We start from the raw sequence: 16,410 nt of genomic DNA, 5'->3' as shown, positions 1-16,410 counted from the left end.
CTCACTATTCAGGAGTTCATTCTTCACATCAGGTTTTATTATCTAAGGTGTTTGTGTACAAATGCAAGACGCCTGGGAAACAAACAGGAGGAATTAGAAGCCCTGGCATAGTCTAAGTAAGAGGTGATTGGAATGACGGAAATTTGGTGGGATGACTCACATAACTGGAGCACTGTCATGGAAGGATAGAAACTGATTAGAAAGGACAGACAGGGGAGAAAAGGAGGAATAATGGCAATGTATGTAAGATAGCAAAATTATTGCTCAGAGCTCCACTACATTGAGGGAGAAAAGACAGTTGAATGTCTTTTGGTTAAATTTAGAGGTGGAAGCAACAGAAGCGGTGTTGTGTTTGGTGTCTGATTTAGGCCACCAGATCAGGTAGATGAGGTAGACGAGGATTTCTTCATACAACTAAGAGAAGCTTCCAAATCACAAGCTGTGGTGTCTGGTTGGCGCGGGATTTCAAGTGGAGTGCTCCAAGGATCAATTCTAGGGTCAATACTGTTCAACATTTTTATTAATGACCTGGATGAGGGGATGGATTGCACCCTCAGCAAATTTGCAGATGACACTAAAATAGGGAGTCAGGTAGATACATTGGAAGGTAAGGATAGGGTCCAGAGTGACCTAGACAAATTGGAGGATTGGGCCAAAAGAAATTTAATGAGGTTCAACAAGGAGAAGTAGGTCCACGCTGTAGGTCCAATGGGCTCGGTAGGTCCACGCTCTTCTTCACCAGCTAAGAAGGACATGGATTGAACTTGCAGCTGTAGCCTGGGGTTTCTCTCCTTTCTTACATGAAGAATCACCTGTCATGTTACTTAATCTGCAGGAGCTTTAAAATTAAATAAAATTAGGTGAGAGAGACCTACAGCAATAACTCCAGATGCATTCTGAATTTTAGCCTATCCGGGAAGGAATAGCTCAGTAGTTTGAGCATTAGCCTGCTAAACCCAGAACTGTGAGTTCAATGCTTGCAGGGCCTATGAAGGGATCCAGGGCAAATAAAAATAAAAAAAAAATTCTTCTACAAGCAGTGATTGGTCCTGCTGTGAGTGCAGGGGACTGGATTCAATGACCTCTGAAGGTCCATTTCAGCTCCATGAGGTTGGTATATCTCCATATATAAGTGACTTGTGTTGTTACATCTGAATTTATTTATTTTATTAAGGATGCCAAAGAGGAAAACAGAAAAGACTGATCTTATTTTGTTTCATATGTAGTCTGTCTCATACTTTACTGCTTCCTCTCCACTTAGCACTTTGTATATAGGATTTTCTATTTTTCACATATCTGATATGAGAGGCGTGAGCTGCCAGGGAAATGGAGGGAGACACATCAGAACAAACTTTACATTGGCTTTTAGAGAAAATATGAACACCTTTTTGCTAAAGGAGGATGAGAGTGTATCTTCACAACTGTTCTCAGAAGTGCCATGGGGAGCGCTGAACAGTACAGGCTAGACAAGAGGGTACTGGACTGTGAGTTGGGAAGAGATGAAATATGCTCGCTCGCTTGCTCTCCATGTACTGGCTAGATTCCTATTTGTTTCTTTTTGGTGTCAGACGCTCTTTGCTGACCAACAGTAACCAATTAAGTGACCATGTAGAGCCGCACATGGAGATCTGAAATCAAAAGAAATTTCACAAACACAAAGTATCGTTTTCCTAGCAGGATACACTTTGCTCAGGCCTCTGAACTCAGTATTGGTCTTATTTTGTTACAGGCACTGCGTGTATTGAGCTGTGATTACAATGCAAATGAAACTAGAATGGTGGTTTGTGACCTTGGAAATCCCATGGTGGCTGCAACGAATGTAAGAGTAAACCAGATGCATTTGCTGATTTTATCTAATTGAATTTTAAGGGAGGCTAATGGAAATCGACTCAATTAGCAGAATGCATCCCAATAAGCAGCAGCTAGAAAAACTTCTTTATCTACACAGGAAACTGTTAGTGTAATAAAATATAACACTGTACAGGCTTAAGACTAGTAACCTGATGCTTGAAAAAAAATCATGCTTTTTGGCCTGTTTTGTCTCTCACTTACACCAGTGTAAAGGTGAACTAACTCCCTTAGTGTCACTGGCATTTCACCATGATAATGAGGTAGGAATCCTTATTCCTAGCATTATCTGTGTGTTCATTGTATCCTTTTTACGTGGCTTCAAAAAAGAATATTGGATCAAATCTATAGTGTAAATGAACTCCTATTGGGCCCAGTTCTGGTTTCGCTGACTGCAATATAATTCTTTCTCTTGAATCCTGATTTACTCCCGTGCAAATGAGGTTTGCCTCACAATAGTATCATTGCAAATATTTTCTGAGATAAAGAATTACTTTTTTAAAAATATATGATGAATCTTTTTATTGATGAATGTTATATTAATAGCATTGGCTGTACAGTAAACTCTTTAATATCTGGCATTCTATCATCAGGAACTCTCAAGTAACTGGCATTTTAATCATAAGTAAATTTTAGTTATGTTTGCCATAAGTACAGTATAGTGAAAATAAATACAAATAAATACAGCAAATACAGTATGGCTGTGTCTACACAGGCACAAATCTTCGAAACAGCCATATTTAAAAGATTACTAATGAGGCGCTGAATTGAATATTCAGTGCCTCACTAGCATTAGGACATTCCTTTCGAAATCCCCTTATCTCACTTACTGATCGGAATAAGGGGATTTCGAAAGGTGTGGGGTCCTTTTGAAAAGGACCCCCGCGTAGCCCCGGCGAGCAGCTGGAAGCATCCTAATGCTAATGAGGCACTGAATATTCAGTTCAGCGCCTCATTAGTAAGCTTCGAAATATGACTATTTCGAAGATTTGTGCCCGTGTAGACACAGCCTATGAGTGTACAGTGTAAAATACTACTGTTGTTGGTAAATAAAGCACTCTGCATACATTTTTGTTTGTTTCCTAATATCTAATCTTGTTTTTCTTTAGTGTTATGCATTGCTAGATATACCTGTCTATTATCCAGAATATTTGAATATCTAGCAAGCTCCTGGTCCTGGGGCTGCCAGATATGAAAGAGTTTACTGTAGTTACATATAGAGCTGGCGAACATAATGCAGTGTGCTATTTTATCCATGCTACTGTTGAACAATGTGTTTGCTGTAGGCAAATCTGTTATCTATACTGCTGTACAAGAAATGCATTCTTTCTGGCACCGCAGAAAATTATAATCCACATCTGTCCCCTAATTTCCCTGTTTTGGGTTTCTCTTGAGCTGAAACAGAGAATTTGTCAACTTGTGCATTGTGCTGTGTTTATATGAGCACATGTCTGTGAGAGAAGGTCAATACAAATCAAATTAATTGCAGCATAAATCACCTTGTCACTTTTTGGCAAGTATTCTGGCTACAGTGAGTAAAGATGGGCTGAGGAGGTTGTTGGATCTGGCTTAGATTTTAACATCTTCTTGGCTTGGGAGCAGAAGTGCTGCTCATTCCACAGGGAGCATCCTCTCCCTCTTCCTCATATCAAACAGTTAGGCTATGTCTGCACTCGTGTTCCTCTTTTGAAGGAGTCATGCAAATGAAGGAAACTGAAAATGCAAATGAGGCACTAATTTACATATTGGGCACCTCATTACATATTCTTTGGAAGGAAAAAAAGTAGTGTGAATGCGACTCTTTTGAAAGTAATCCCCATCTTCGAAAGAACAATTCTTCCTAAAAAAATAGGAAGTGTTCTTTCAAAGATGGGGATTACTTTAGAAAGAGCTACGTCTACACTGCTTTTCCTCTTTGGAAAGAAGAATATGCAAATGAGGTGCTAGATATGTAAATCAGTGTCTCATTTGCATTTTCTATTTCCTTCATTTGCATGGCTCTTTCGAAAGGGAAATGCTAGTGTAGATATAGTCTTAAGGAAAAACTCCAGCAGGCAAACCTGACAGAGTTTCATCTCCCATGACTTCCATACCTATTAAAGAGCCTAGGTGTAATTACATTTTTCATATTTAGTTAAATGGCCATAGCATTACCCACTTTGAATTATGGTTATGTGACTGCCACCATACAACCATAATTCAGAGGGCTAATGTCATGTTCATTAAGTAAATATCAAAGTTGTAGTTAAATCTAACTTGTATAGTTACATAAGTTGTGCTTAGTAAACCTGAGCCTCTGCGAATGAATTGTCAACATATAGAATAATAGCTGTTAACTGGAAATTAGTATTGCTCATATTTTAAATTTGTTGGAGCTTAGCTGGTTTCTGAGGTTATTATTGCATACAGGATATTTCATAATCTAAGCTAACCAATATATTGGTTAGCAACAACTAGCGAAATTGATATTTGTCTCCTTAAACTCTCTCTAGATGGCAATTTTCTAGACTGCTGTCTTGACACAATCCTGCAGCACATGAAGCAAATGTTTCTTCATGTATTATTTGTAGTAGATCCCATTCTGTTTGGTGATTTTCAAATATGCAAGACAGGCCTGCTCAGAAAATGGCAACCTAAGGGCTAATAAAGAGTCAAAGGAAGGAGAACTGTCACAGATTGAGCTGATGCTTTAATAGGTTTCAGACTGAGCTGCACTTCTTCCAGGCTGAGACTACCTCCCCAAGAGAAGCAAACAAGACCATAGGTTTTGTGATGGAAACATCTAACTCGAAGCCAGATCTGCTGGGAAATATAAAGGTTAATCAGACAAAGTCTGGTGACTGAGCATGCTTGGAGAAAGATAGCTGAGAACATTCTAGAGTGCCAAGATAAAACGGCTAGGAGAGAAATCTACGAAGACCCTCTTCAAGCACACACTTGGGTGAGGGACCTGCAGGGAGTGGGAGAAGCTCTGGCTATGTAAGAGCTGACAGGACCTGAACCCATGCTTGTAAGGTTATCAGGCAATTGGACCTTCATGCTTCTACCTTTTGGCATCTGTAATCTGCCTACTCCTACTGATTCACAGTCTAAATAGATTCAATGCCAAAGGAAGTTCTGCCTTGAGTGATCTGGCTGACAGGGCCTTAGCGATCCCTGGTTGGCTCCAGCAGATAGCAGGATGTGTGTCAGGCAACATTTGGATCTCCAGCTGCAGCAGCAACAAATGCCCTGCTTCCCTGTTCCTAAATGACTGGTACTGACTTTGACTCTCGCAGGGATTCTGACTCTTGACTGACCTCTGGAACTCCAACCTGGCCCCCAATATCTGGTATTGAGCCTTGACTGAATTCCTGACCTGCCTCCAGCTCTCACCTTCAGTTTGATTCTATACTGGCTGTAACCCCTGGTTTCAGCTCTAGAATCCCAAGCTCTTGCCACTAGTTCTGTCTGCCTTGCCCAGTGTTCTGACAGGCAATGAAGGCTGCAAAGGACTGTGAGCATGAAAGAAAGAGCTATAGAGCTCCTGAAGCCAATTTAACTGACTGGCTTAACTGAGCCTGGCAAAGAGGTCTAGAAAGTTTTGAGTTTTATGTTAAAGAGATGACAGCAGAAAAGGGAGAGCTATGGAGGAAATATAGTGTGAAGTTCTGAATGTGATGAGTGGAAGGTAAATAGAGGCAGTAGATGGTGGGCCTGAAGGCAAGCTGCGTAACTGCTTCTGCAAGAATAGGGAACTTGCATATGCATTAACTGTTAGCAGCATGGCAAAAAGGGGAGGGATTAAATGAGAGCAGATGTGCTCTGGGAGGTTGTACCACGTGTAAGTGGCAGTGTAGGAGATGCAGAATGAACATTAAAGGGTGCTAACAACATATCAAATAAAGGATAAATCCTGTCTCAATAATGTGCTTATTCCCTGTCACTGGGCTGGGCAGTTCCCTGCAATAACTGGAGAGGATCTGAGTATGAGAGTGGAGGTAGGTATGGAATTATCCAGTCAGGCTGTGGAGTATAAGCAGAACCACTCTGTTGCTATTGCTGCCCTCCACCCATGGAGCCAACTTCCATAAATGCTGGGGGTGCTCAACCTCCAGTTCTGCTCCAGGCCTTGACACCACTCCACCTCTTTTCCCAAGGCCTCACCTCTTCCTACTTCTGCTCCATTCCTGTCCTGCCTCTTCCTGACAAGTTCTGCCCCTTCCCCAAGTGCACTGCATCCTCCTGAGCACCACAAAATGGCTGATCATGGTGGGCAAGAGGCACAGGAAAAGATGGAGTGGTGTGGGTCTCTGGGACCCCTCAGCTGGTGGGTAATATGGGAGGTGGCCTGTGGGTGCTCCATTCCCACCATTTTTTCCTCAGGATTACTCCAGCTCCAGAGCACTCTGAGAGTTGGAGCATACTTAACTCTACCGTGTATCCGAAGGCCTCATCCCTGCCTGGCCCCTACATCAGCCTTAATCGAAATTCTACCCACACTAGAATTCAGGGTGACCCTGGACTTTGACTCTCTGCATCCTTCGTACTTTCCCCATGTAGTGTAAGCATGCCAGTTCCACTTCTACGGCCCTTTCTTGGTCCCACACGATGTGACCCTAAAGCACTGGTGATCTCTTCAGCCATCTCATATTTGTCATTCTCACGTCATAGTTGACCATTTCCTGTTTTCCTGCAGATTGAGGTCTAAAGCTGAAATTAATATAATGTTACCAAATATTCCTAAACAGTAGTCCTAAAATACTCCTCAAATACTCCTAAAATGAAGACTGGATGACCCTGTCAGTCCCTTCCAACCCTAAGGTGGCGTGGGAAATTTGTAAACAGAAAGCTTCATTTAAAACATAAGAACATTATAGTTTGGGGGAGAAGTATTTTTTAAGTGTTTGTTTAGAACAACTTTTGACTTTCATGTCCAAAAGCTATGGGACTTTGGGGCTTTCTCTTTGTATATAGTGTAATGAGTAATGCACATTATATACATTTATATTATATACATTACTCATTACAATATATACAACTGTAATCTCTTTGAAATGCTCCCTAATGCTCACTAGAGGTTTTTGCACAGGCCATCTGATGTTTAGCATATCCATGCATGTTAGAAATCATAGTCCATAGTCTGCTTTAGTGTTCTTTGTAGACAAACCCTTACACAAATAAGCATTTATTGTGATTTTCTGGTGCTTATTGGATAAACACCAGTTTATGTATTGTATCAAGAGTGTTTTATTACTATTTATTTATTTTTAATAAACCTAAAATCAGAAGCCCTATTTATAAGAAAGGAACCAAGCATTAAAAAGTCAAGGGAAGACCCTAGTTTTAAAAAAATCCAGACATTGACAAGCCTGGACATACCACATAAGCTTTGAATGCTAGCTTTAACTCTGGAACTAGTGCTCATGGAAGACGAAAGGACAGGGGTTCCTGTACCAGACAGTTTCTGAACTTTGTGATGGAAAAGCAAATTAGCTGATTTCTAACAGTGAAATACCAGTAATTTCTACAAATCACAAAACTCATAAACAGCTGCTCTGATCTACCTCCAACACTGTAAAACAGTTATGCTCTGGCAAGAGATCAGTTGCTTTTAAAATATTCAATCAGAAAAGGATTTTTTGAAGACACTGGAGGGGGCTGAGATCACAATCAAGCATTCTGAAGCCCAATAAGATTCTTCTTAATTTGCGACAAAATACTGACCCTTCAGTACCTTGGAGCCTCTACAATTCTCCAGCAATTTAAGACCAACTTATCCAGTGACATATCCTGTAGATACTATGCTGCAGTAAAACTTAGAATGGTATGCAGTGTCACATTGTCAGAATACATTATTAGGAGCAAGATAGACCCTGGCTTTTTGTAAATCCATAACTTTGAAATCATTACTGTTCACAAAATATACTTAGATTTTGCACATTAAAAAACTGGAAAACCCACAAAGTGTGGCCCATAATGTTGGCTGAACTTTCATGCTTCCACTCCACAGTAAATATATCTGCACAAAAGCACAGGGCAAGAGGCAGAAGTTGGTTCTAAATATTTTGTAACTGGATTGCTTATCTAGAACCTGTACATGGAAAGGTACCAGACTGATCATGTTGAAGACTGAAGCACTTCCAAAGCCATTACCATTTCTGATGAGTGTTCAATGGTTCCAGTAAGGTCTGTTCTGCATACCAATGGGAGGTGTCTCCCAACAGTGGAGTTTTTAATGAGATAATTTTATCAAGAGATGTTCAAGGTAAATGGAGATTGGAAATGAATAGGGATAAAGCACACTTAACGTGGAAAAGCACTTACCATTCCCTATCCAACTGCCCAGCCACTAGAGAGGAAGTAGATAAAGCCAGGGCATTCACCATGCTTAGCAAGCCTGGAGGCCAAGACAGAATCTTCCAAAATTTCTTAAAAACTTACGTCAACATGACCATGGCTGTCTGATGCATGAGGAGAGATTGATAAGATTGGGTTTTATAACTTGGAAAAGAGTTGACTAAGGGGAGGTATGTGGTGGATGTCTATGAAATCATGACTAATGTAGAGAAAGTATATTATGACATGTTATTTACTCATAACACAAGACCTAGAAGTCAATAAAGGAAATTAATAGACAGCAGGTTTAAAACAATTGAAAGTAAGTATTTCTTTATACAACGCACAGTCATCTTGTGGAACTCTATGATGGAGGATGTTGTGAAGACCAAGAACACAGCAAAGTTCAAACAAAAACCCCAACATCGATAAATTCATGAACATTAGGTCCGTCAGTGACCATTAGCCAGTGTTGGAAGAGATGCAAAACCATACTTTGAAGTGTTCCTACCTCTGTTTGCAAGAAGTTTTGAATGGGTGATAGGGGATGGATCACTTGATGATTTCCTGTTATATTCATTGCCTCTGAAAAACTCGGCACTGGCCACAGTCGGAAGACAGGATACTGAGCTAGAAGGACCTAGTATGACTCTTCTTATGTTCCATCTGAGCAGCTGCCATGCAAAAGTAATGCTTGAATATTGCCTTCTGCACAGTTCCAAACACACATATGAGTATTTTCCATATTGTCTCAGTGTGGTTCTGGATTGAAGCCCACATATCATCAATATCTGATGAAGGTAGTTGGTAGGATAAATGCTAGGAACAATATACTCCACAAACTAGATGGGACTAGTTGTGGAGCAGATTCTCACACCTTGCAGACTGCCACCTTGGTCTTTCGTTTCTCAGCAGCTGAGTAGTACATACAGCATATACTTGCTGCAGGTGGCATAAATATGAAACTTGTCAATGTGTAATTGAACTATGTGTGGAAGTCAAGAGGTATGGAAGTCAACTTTGACAGTGAAACTTCTGATCCCATGCATATCTTATCACCATCCCATAAGCAACTTGAGTATGTGAAAGTGAACTCAGAATTCCCCATCTGTGCAGTTCTCTTACCTTCCCTCCACATTTGACATGCCACCAGAAGTCCAGGAGCACTTTTGTTGGTGAACAAAGTTCTCAAAACAGCAGAACTGTCACCAAAAGACAAGAGGTGGAGAGTGTGAAAAAGTAGCCGGATCACAAATCAGGACCTGCTCTTGGATCCTGCAGCTCCACCATATGGTTTCACCATGTCACATAAGATATGAATCACAATGAACCAAATTAGAACCACACGCCTGCATTGCCTACTGCACAAATGGAAAATTAAGGATGATGGTACATAAATGTGGAGAAGACATCTGAGCTCTGGAATAGGTAGTAAATAACTGCCTTTTAAAATACTTCTTTGGAAGGGCAGCTTTGCTTCATTCCAGGTACTGAAAGCCATATCATTCATAACAAACATAGTCATCAACCTTTAATGTGACTTCTGAAGTTGTCACACAAAAGATGATGATGATGTGGGAGTGTAGGGAGATTTGCCTGTTTTGTTGGTATACAGAGACTCAGTCATCACAGTTGCTAATGTTGAACCTTTTGTATGCCATAAAACACACTTTTTTAAAAATAAGATTAATTTGAGTCATATGTAGGCAGCGAGTGAGGAGAAGCCATCTGTCTCCCAGCATAATTTTGGGTGCCATAATAATAAAGGAAAGGATATGTAAGAAATGCCATAGGGAATCTGACCTGGTTCATGATAATATAATCCCAACAAAATTTATAATCTTCTGTTAATATTGTACAAATGCACCTGCAGCTAGAGATCCAGCAACATACTGGGCACTGTGGCATATATGAGCATCTTTGCTCCATTATTGTTAGTAGCATGAACTACTGTTAGACACAGAATAGATATATAGCCACACAGAGGCAACATCTGCAGCTCATTAGTATTTTACAGTAGTAGTGCTGTTCCAGTATTAAATAAGGGATTTAAGCCCAGGCTGATGGAGCTCTAATAGATCATCAAAACTGCAGTGCATATCTGCACCATTAGATCACAGGGAAACAGAACCTCTGGTTCACTGGTTCAATCTTACAATAACATGGAAATAAAAATTCACCATACGCTGACCATTAGACACAGTGGAACAAATCTTGACTTCCTTCCTCTGCTTTCACTCAGTGAAACAGAGGGGTAGGAACTAGGGTTGTGGGAGAGTGCTACTGTACCCTCAAGTTTTGCATGGGATGCCTGCTGCTGGCTCCCACCTGCAGGAAGGACACCAGGGTTCCTCCTGCAGGATCCATGCAAGGAGGCTCTTCTTCTGTCCCTGCATCTGGGGTCCTGGCTGCAGGAGCCATGTCTGGGGCTCTGTGCCTGCTGGATCCACACTTGAGGCTGTGCTCCCAGACCTACACACAGGGTCTCAAGTGCAAGATCCACACCCAGAGCTCTCCTCCAGCCCCCTGCAGTGCTTCCAGCCTTAGTCCTCTGACCCTCATTCCCTGCCTCTTGGAGCCTGGTCCTGACCCAGCTTTGGGGAGATGGATCACAGAAAGCGGTTAAAGGAGGGTGCAAGGTAAAAAGTTTGAGGACCACTGGTTTTCAGCATCCTCACTGTAAAAAGTGTTCCAGCAGTAATACAAGTGAAAGATTTTGCTTCATTAAATAATACTCTAAATATATGTGTGTTGGAGATAAATTTTTAATGCCACCACCACCACCACCATTATCCTCATCAGAAAGTAGCCATTAAGATAAATTATGTCTCTTCCAGGCCTTCTAGCATCTATTTGACATAACTTTCCTTCAGTAGTGGTTTCTGTTCATCTTAGACACTGCAATGACAAGGGTCATCAGCAGTTACGATGTTAAAATGATTGTAAGACCAAAACCTGAACTTGGAGCTAACAATATTGCATTTCACATAGAACAAAATGAATAACTGAAGGAGAAGACTGCAATGTATTCACCCTAAAATAGTTCTCTAGATGGATTTAAACTCTGCAATCCACCATCCTGTGCTCCACTTGAAGAAAGAGAGGGAAAATTAAAGGAAGACTTGAAGAGTCGAAGCTGACATGATTTCAGGATGGTTGGTCAAACATGAGAAGTGACCAAATAGTGACTAGAAGCGTGAGTGCATGGTGAAATGAATTCCTCTTGAGTGCTAAAAAGAAAACTGGATTATAGTGTATATGACACTGAAAATGCCACATCGGCATGCAGAGGTATCTTCCATTTCTTCAACTGCAAAAAGAAAATGAAAAGTGAGAACAGAAGAGTATAATAATGCCAACATTTGGCTGAAAATGGAGGCTTCATGAGCCAGTTTCCCAGTGGTCCTTGATGAAGTTTAGGAAGAATTTGTTTCCACATGTGGACATATAAGACCTGCAACCAATATTTTCAGGGAAGACAAGGAGGGTTCTGGTCAAAACATAGTGGCTATGTCTACACTAGCACACTACGTCAAAGTAGCCTGTTTCAAAGTAAGAACATCGAAATAGGCTACTTTGATGCGTATTGTCCACACATCCTCCGGGGCTGGTGCCATCGACGTTCAACGTCGAAGTAGTGACAGGGAATGTCGAAAGGAGCTGCCCCGGAAGGAAATGTGGAGCATCCACACACACAAGCGCTTCCCATCAAAATAAGGGGCCAGCAAAGCCTGTGGATGGGGTCACAGGCTGGACTAGAGCTTCTAGGGCAACAGCAAGCCGCTCCCGTAAAGGGTCCCTCCCAGACACACTCGCCCTGCACAGCACGAGGTCTGCAGAGCCGACAACCAGTTGCAGACCCTGTGCACGCAGCATGGACCCCCAGCTGCAGCAGCAGCAGTCAGAAGCCCTGGGCACACAGTGACCACAGAGCCCCGCAGGGGCTGGGCGGAGCATCTCCCAACCCCTCAGCTGATGGCCACCATGGAGGGCCCCGCTATTTCAATGTAGTGGAATGCGGATCGTCTACACACACCCTATTTTGATGTTGAATATTGAAGTAGGGCGCCATTCCCATCTTCGGATGGGAATAGCAATTTTGACGTCTCGCCGCTTAACATCGATTTCAACGTCGAAATAGCACACGGCGCGTGTACACACAACGCGTGCTATTTCAACATTGTGCCAGCTACTTCGAAGTAGCTGGTTAGTGTAGACACACCCAGGCCGCGTCTACACGTGCATGCTACTTCGAAATAGCAGCACCATCTTCAAAATAGCACCCGTCACGGCTACACGTGTTGGGTGCTACTTTGAAGTTGAAATCGACATTAGGCGGCGAGACGTCGAAGTCGCTAACCCCATGAGGGGATGGGAATAGCGCCTTACTTCGAAGTTGAACGTCGAAGTAGGGCACGTGTAGACGATCCGTGTCCCGCAACATCGAAATAGCGGGATCCGCCATGGCGGCCAGCAGCTGAGGGGTTGAGAGACGCTCTCTCTCCAGCCCCTGCGGGGCTCTATGGTCACCATGTGCAGCAGCCCTTAGCCCAGGGCTTCTGGCTGCTGCTGCTGCAGCTAGGGATCCATGCTGCATGCACAGGGTCTGCAACCAGTTGTCGGCTCTGTGGATCTTGTGTTGTTTAGTGCAACTGTGTCTGGGAGGGGCCCTTTGAGGGAGCGGCTTGCTGTTGAGTCCGCCCTGTGACCCTGTCTGCAGCTGTTCCCGGCACCCTTATTTCGATGTGTGCTACTTTGGCGTGTAGACGTTCCCTCACAGCGCCTATTTTGATGTGGTGCTGCCCAACATCAAAGTTGAACGTCGATGTTGCCAGCCCTGGAGGACGTGTAGACGTTATTCATCGAAATAGACTATTTCAGTGTCCCTACATTGGGACATTCAATGTCCCTACATTGAAATAAGCTATTTCGATGTAGCGTGCACGTGTAGACATAGCCCCAGTGTGTTTATGATCCAAGGCAATAAGTGTAATTTAAGGCATTTAAAGGCTGGTCACTGTTGGCAGGTTCAGTTCCAGATGAAAGACATTTTAAGTAATCTGCTTCTATATTTTTTTTATTAACTCAGTTTTAGATTAAGGATGTCCTGTTACTAGTCATTAATGCACAATTACACACTGCTTGTACAAATCATAACTTTAAAGAGTACTGTTTTCCCCATGATGAGTCATATCTTCAAAACTGCTACTTTAATAACTGACTCTTTCATTTGTTTTTGGGTGTAGGGTGGACACTTTAACGTGTGTCTTGATCAGGTTCACTAAAAGAAACCAGACATTTAAAATATTTAACTCATTTCTAAATCTTACTCACAATGTTTGTTTTTTCCCAGTTTTCCGCTGGCATCCGATTTTCTGTTCAGCTTTTTGACAATGCCGATTTCAGCATCAAGTTTGAACTGCAAGTAAAAAGGTTAGATATTTTACCAAGCACACAATTATTTAAAGTCTATATACCTGTATTTCAAAGCTAGTGCTAAGATAATTCATTGTAACTCTACAAGGCATGTAGTTATTCTATAACATTTTCTTTTGCAGCTATTTTCTAAACAATTCTAAAACGGGTACAGACCACTCTGCTAGCTTTTAGCTAGATCAGCTGCAGGAACATATTGAGGTCTTTTCATTTTTCAAAATTTATTTCTTCTGGCTATGCTCAGTGGTTCACTGGATCCTAGCTTTAGAGAGTTTATACTTGATATTCCCCCTCAGAATTGCTCAAGGTGGCTCTCCTTGAAATGCATGTCAAAATTCAATTATATATATTATCCAATCAAAATATGCATATGTGTGTGTACACAAAATTTTGATTGGATAATATCGAAATTGGTAGCATTTCTTCCAATTTGTTTTTATTTTTAAATTTTCTCACTTGTGGAAAATTATGGCACGGTCAGACAATAATTACTTAATGATAATAGATTCTGAAATTCAAAAATTCAGAGCTTTATAACCATGAAAACACCATTTAATATGTAGACCTGTGATCTTGACAAGAGAAATGTTTTTAAATCAAACTCTAAGAAGTTATCAAGCAGCATTTTTTGTCAAACCAAATTTTGATTACTTATTGATGGAAATATTTTATTGGTATTTTTAATTATGATGTCTGGTGTCTTTAGTATTTTAATGTAATACAAAATTAAAACCAAAATGATTTGGTGGTTCCAAATTAAGCAAAAATTATAATTTTTGATTTTCAGGAAACTTTGAGACTTCAGATTTTTTGTTCCAGTTTGGAAAGAGAAATTAACAGAACTTTGGAATTTCCCATGCAACCAAAATTCCAGTTTCCAACCAGCTCTCTCAATAATCATTTCAATAAGAGTTATAAGTGACAATAAAAAAAAGAAGACAGAAATCACATGAAATAGGGTGGAGGGCATCGAAGTTTTTACGCTAGTTGTAGCCACAGTGATGTGATTTGAAGAGCTAATAATAAGTGTCCCTCTGATGGGCAGTGCATCATTCCATGACATGCCATCCCATCTCTTCCTACTCCCTAGTACAAAAACTGAGATGATATAGAGCAGTGGCAGAAACACACATGGTGAAGTTTTCCACAGACTGACAGATCTCCTATTGCAGTGGTCCTCAAACTTTAACAAACTGAAGACCCCTACTTTAATTTTAAAATTTTCAGTGATCTTCTGCCCTCCCCCTTCACTGAGGCCCTGCTCCACAGCTATTCTGCTTCTTCTCCAAGGCTACTCCCCCACTCACTCCATCCCCCTCCCTCCATCACTCACTCTCTTCCACCCTCACTCACTTTTACTGAGCTGGGGCAGGAATTTGGGGTGCAGAAGAGGTGTGAGGGCTCCAGCTGGGACAGCATGTTGTGAGATAGGGCTGGGGAAGAGGAGTTCTGGGTGCAGGAGGGGCTGGGGTGTGGGGTATGGGCTGTAAGAGGGAGTTTGAGTGTGGGAGAGGACTCTGGGCAGGGGCACGGGGAGGAGGACAGGGTCCTGTTGGAATTCACTGTGGCTTCTGGAAGCAGCCGCCTGGTTCCTGAAGCCACCAGTTGCAGCGACAACCAGAGAGGTTGCATATGCTACCCTTCTGCCCACAAGTGCTGCCCCCGCAGCTTCCATTGGTTGCAATTCCTGGGCACTGGGAGCTATAGAGCTGGCACTCAGACTGGGCAGTCCCCACAGCCTCCCTGGTTGTCCCGTGCCTTGGGTCTGCCACAGGGAACTGTCGGCTGCTTCTGGGAGCCACTCAGAGGAAGGACAGGGAGGGACCCTGCCTTAGCCATGGGACCCATGAGGTACTGGGAGGGAGAGGAAGAAATCCATCAGCAGGGCTTCGAGACCTCAGGACCCTAGTTTGAGAAACACTCTCCTATGGCATTTGTGCTCATCAGATCACCAACCAGAGCCTTCCTGATGTCTCTCCTTGCCCTAACCTCATTGCCACAGTCTGGCCTTTAATGAGTGTCTTGATCCTGTTCACTACAATAAATAACCCAGCTTTTTCAAATGATAAAACCATCGTTTGCAAGTGTTCCTGGTGGTGGGATGGACACATGGGTAAACACCTAAACAGGAGAAACTCAGAAAAACAAATGCAAGGCTGTTTTCTCCAGAGAGCACAGATGGAAGCTTCACGCTTCAGCCCCCTCAGTCCTCCTGCCCAGAGATGAAGACAGTTTTAACTTGAGGGTGCTGCTACCTGATTGCCTCATCAATGGAGAATGCCCAGGAAATGTGCTAGATCAGCACATCTCCTGACAGCATTTGCCATACTCCCTCTCACTCATTCAGCACATTATACTGTTGGCTAGGGTTAGTTTCAGTGTATGTGTCAGTCAGGAGAGAGGTGATGGCTATATTTAAATTTAAATATAAGATGCCTGCACGTGGCTCATGTAAAGCTAGCATCATTGATAACACTGTAAATAAATTCCCAAGTGAAAAATACAGGGTCACGTATGGGTTTGAGGGTTCTGACTACCCTCCCTCTTCATATGGCTAGATTAGATAGAGGTTAAAGCCTGAAAATCTCTACTCTAAACAAATCTGAATTCTTAAGGAATCCAGATAATTCTGTGTTATTTTATCCTCTTGCTGTAGTGAAAATGTCTCTTGCAATACTTAGGAGACAACTTTCCTTCCATAGCAGCAGACAAGCTTACACACGTTCTAAAGTTTAAGCCTTATTTCTGCTTCCTTAGTGAAAGGATAAAACAATCATAAGGAAATAGGAAACCAAAGTGAAGCAAAAT

General features: G+C 42.0%; 1 protein-coding gene across 1 annotated transcript in view; it reads left to right on the top strand.

The window, feature by feature from the left end:
• The window catches only part of ITGA8 (integrin subunit alpha 8), a 222,826-nt gene that overhangs the window by 127,562 nt on the left and 78,854 nt on the right, over positions 1–16,410 (top strand). Inside the window, exons 21-22 of the mRNA XM_074986273.1 lie at positions 1,730–1,819; positions 13,520–13,599. Of these exons, the coding sequence (XP_074842374.1) occupies positions 1,730–1,819; positions 13,520–13,599 (170 nt within the window). The remainder of the gene's footprint in view (positions 1–1,729; positions 1,820–13,519; positions 13,600–16,410) is intronic.

This window comes from Carettochelys insculpta, chromosome 2, assembly GCF_033958435.1.
Source record: "Carettochelys insculpta isolate YL-2023 chromosome 2, ASM3395843v1, whole genome shotgun sequence".
NCBI lineage: Eukaryota > Metazoa > Chordata > Testudines > Carettochelyidae > Carettochelys > Carettochelys insculpta.
This window is presented reverse-complemented; position numbering and strand designations above follow the sequence as displayed.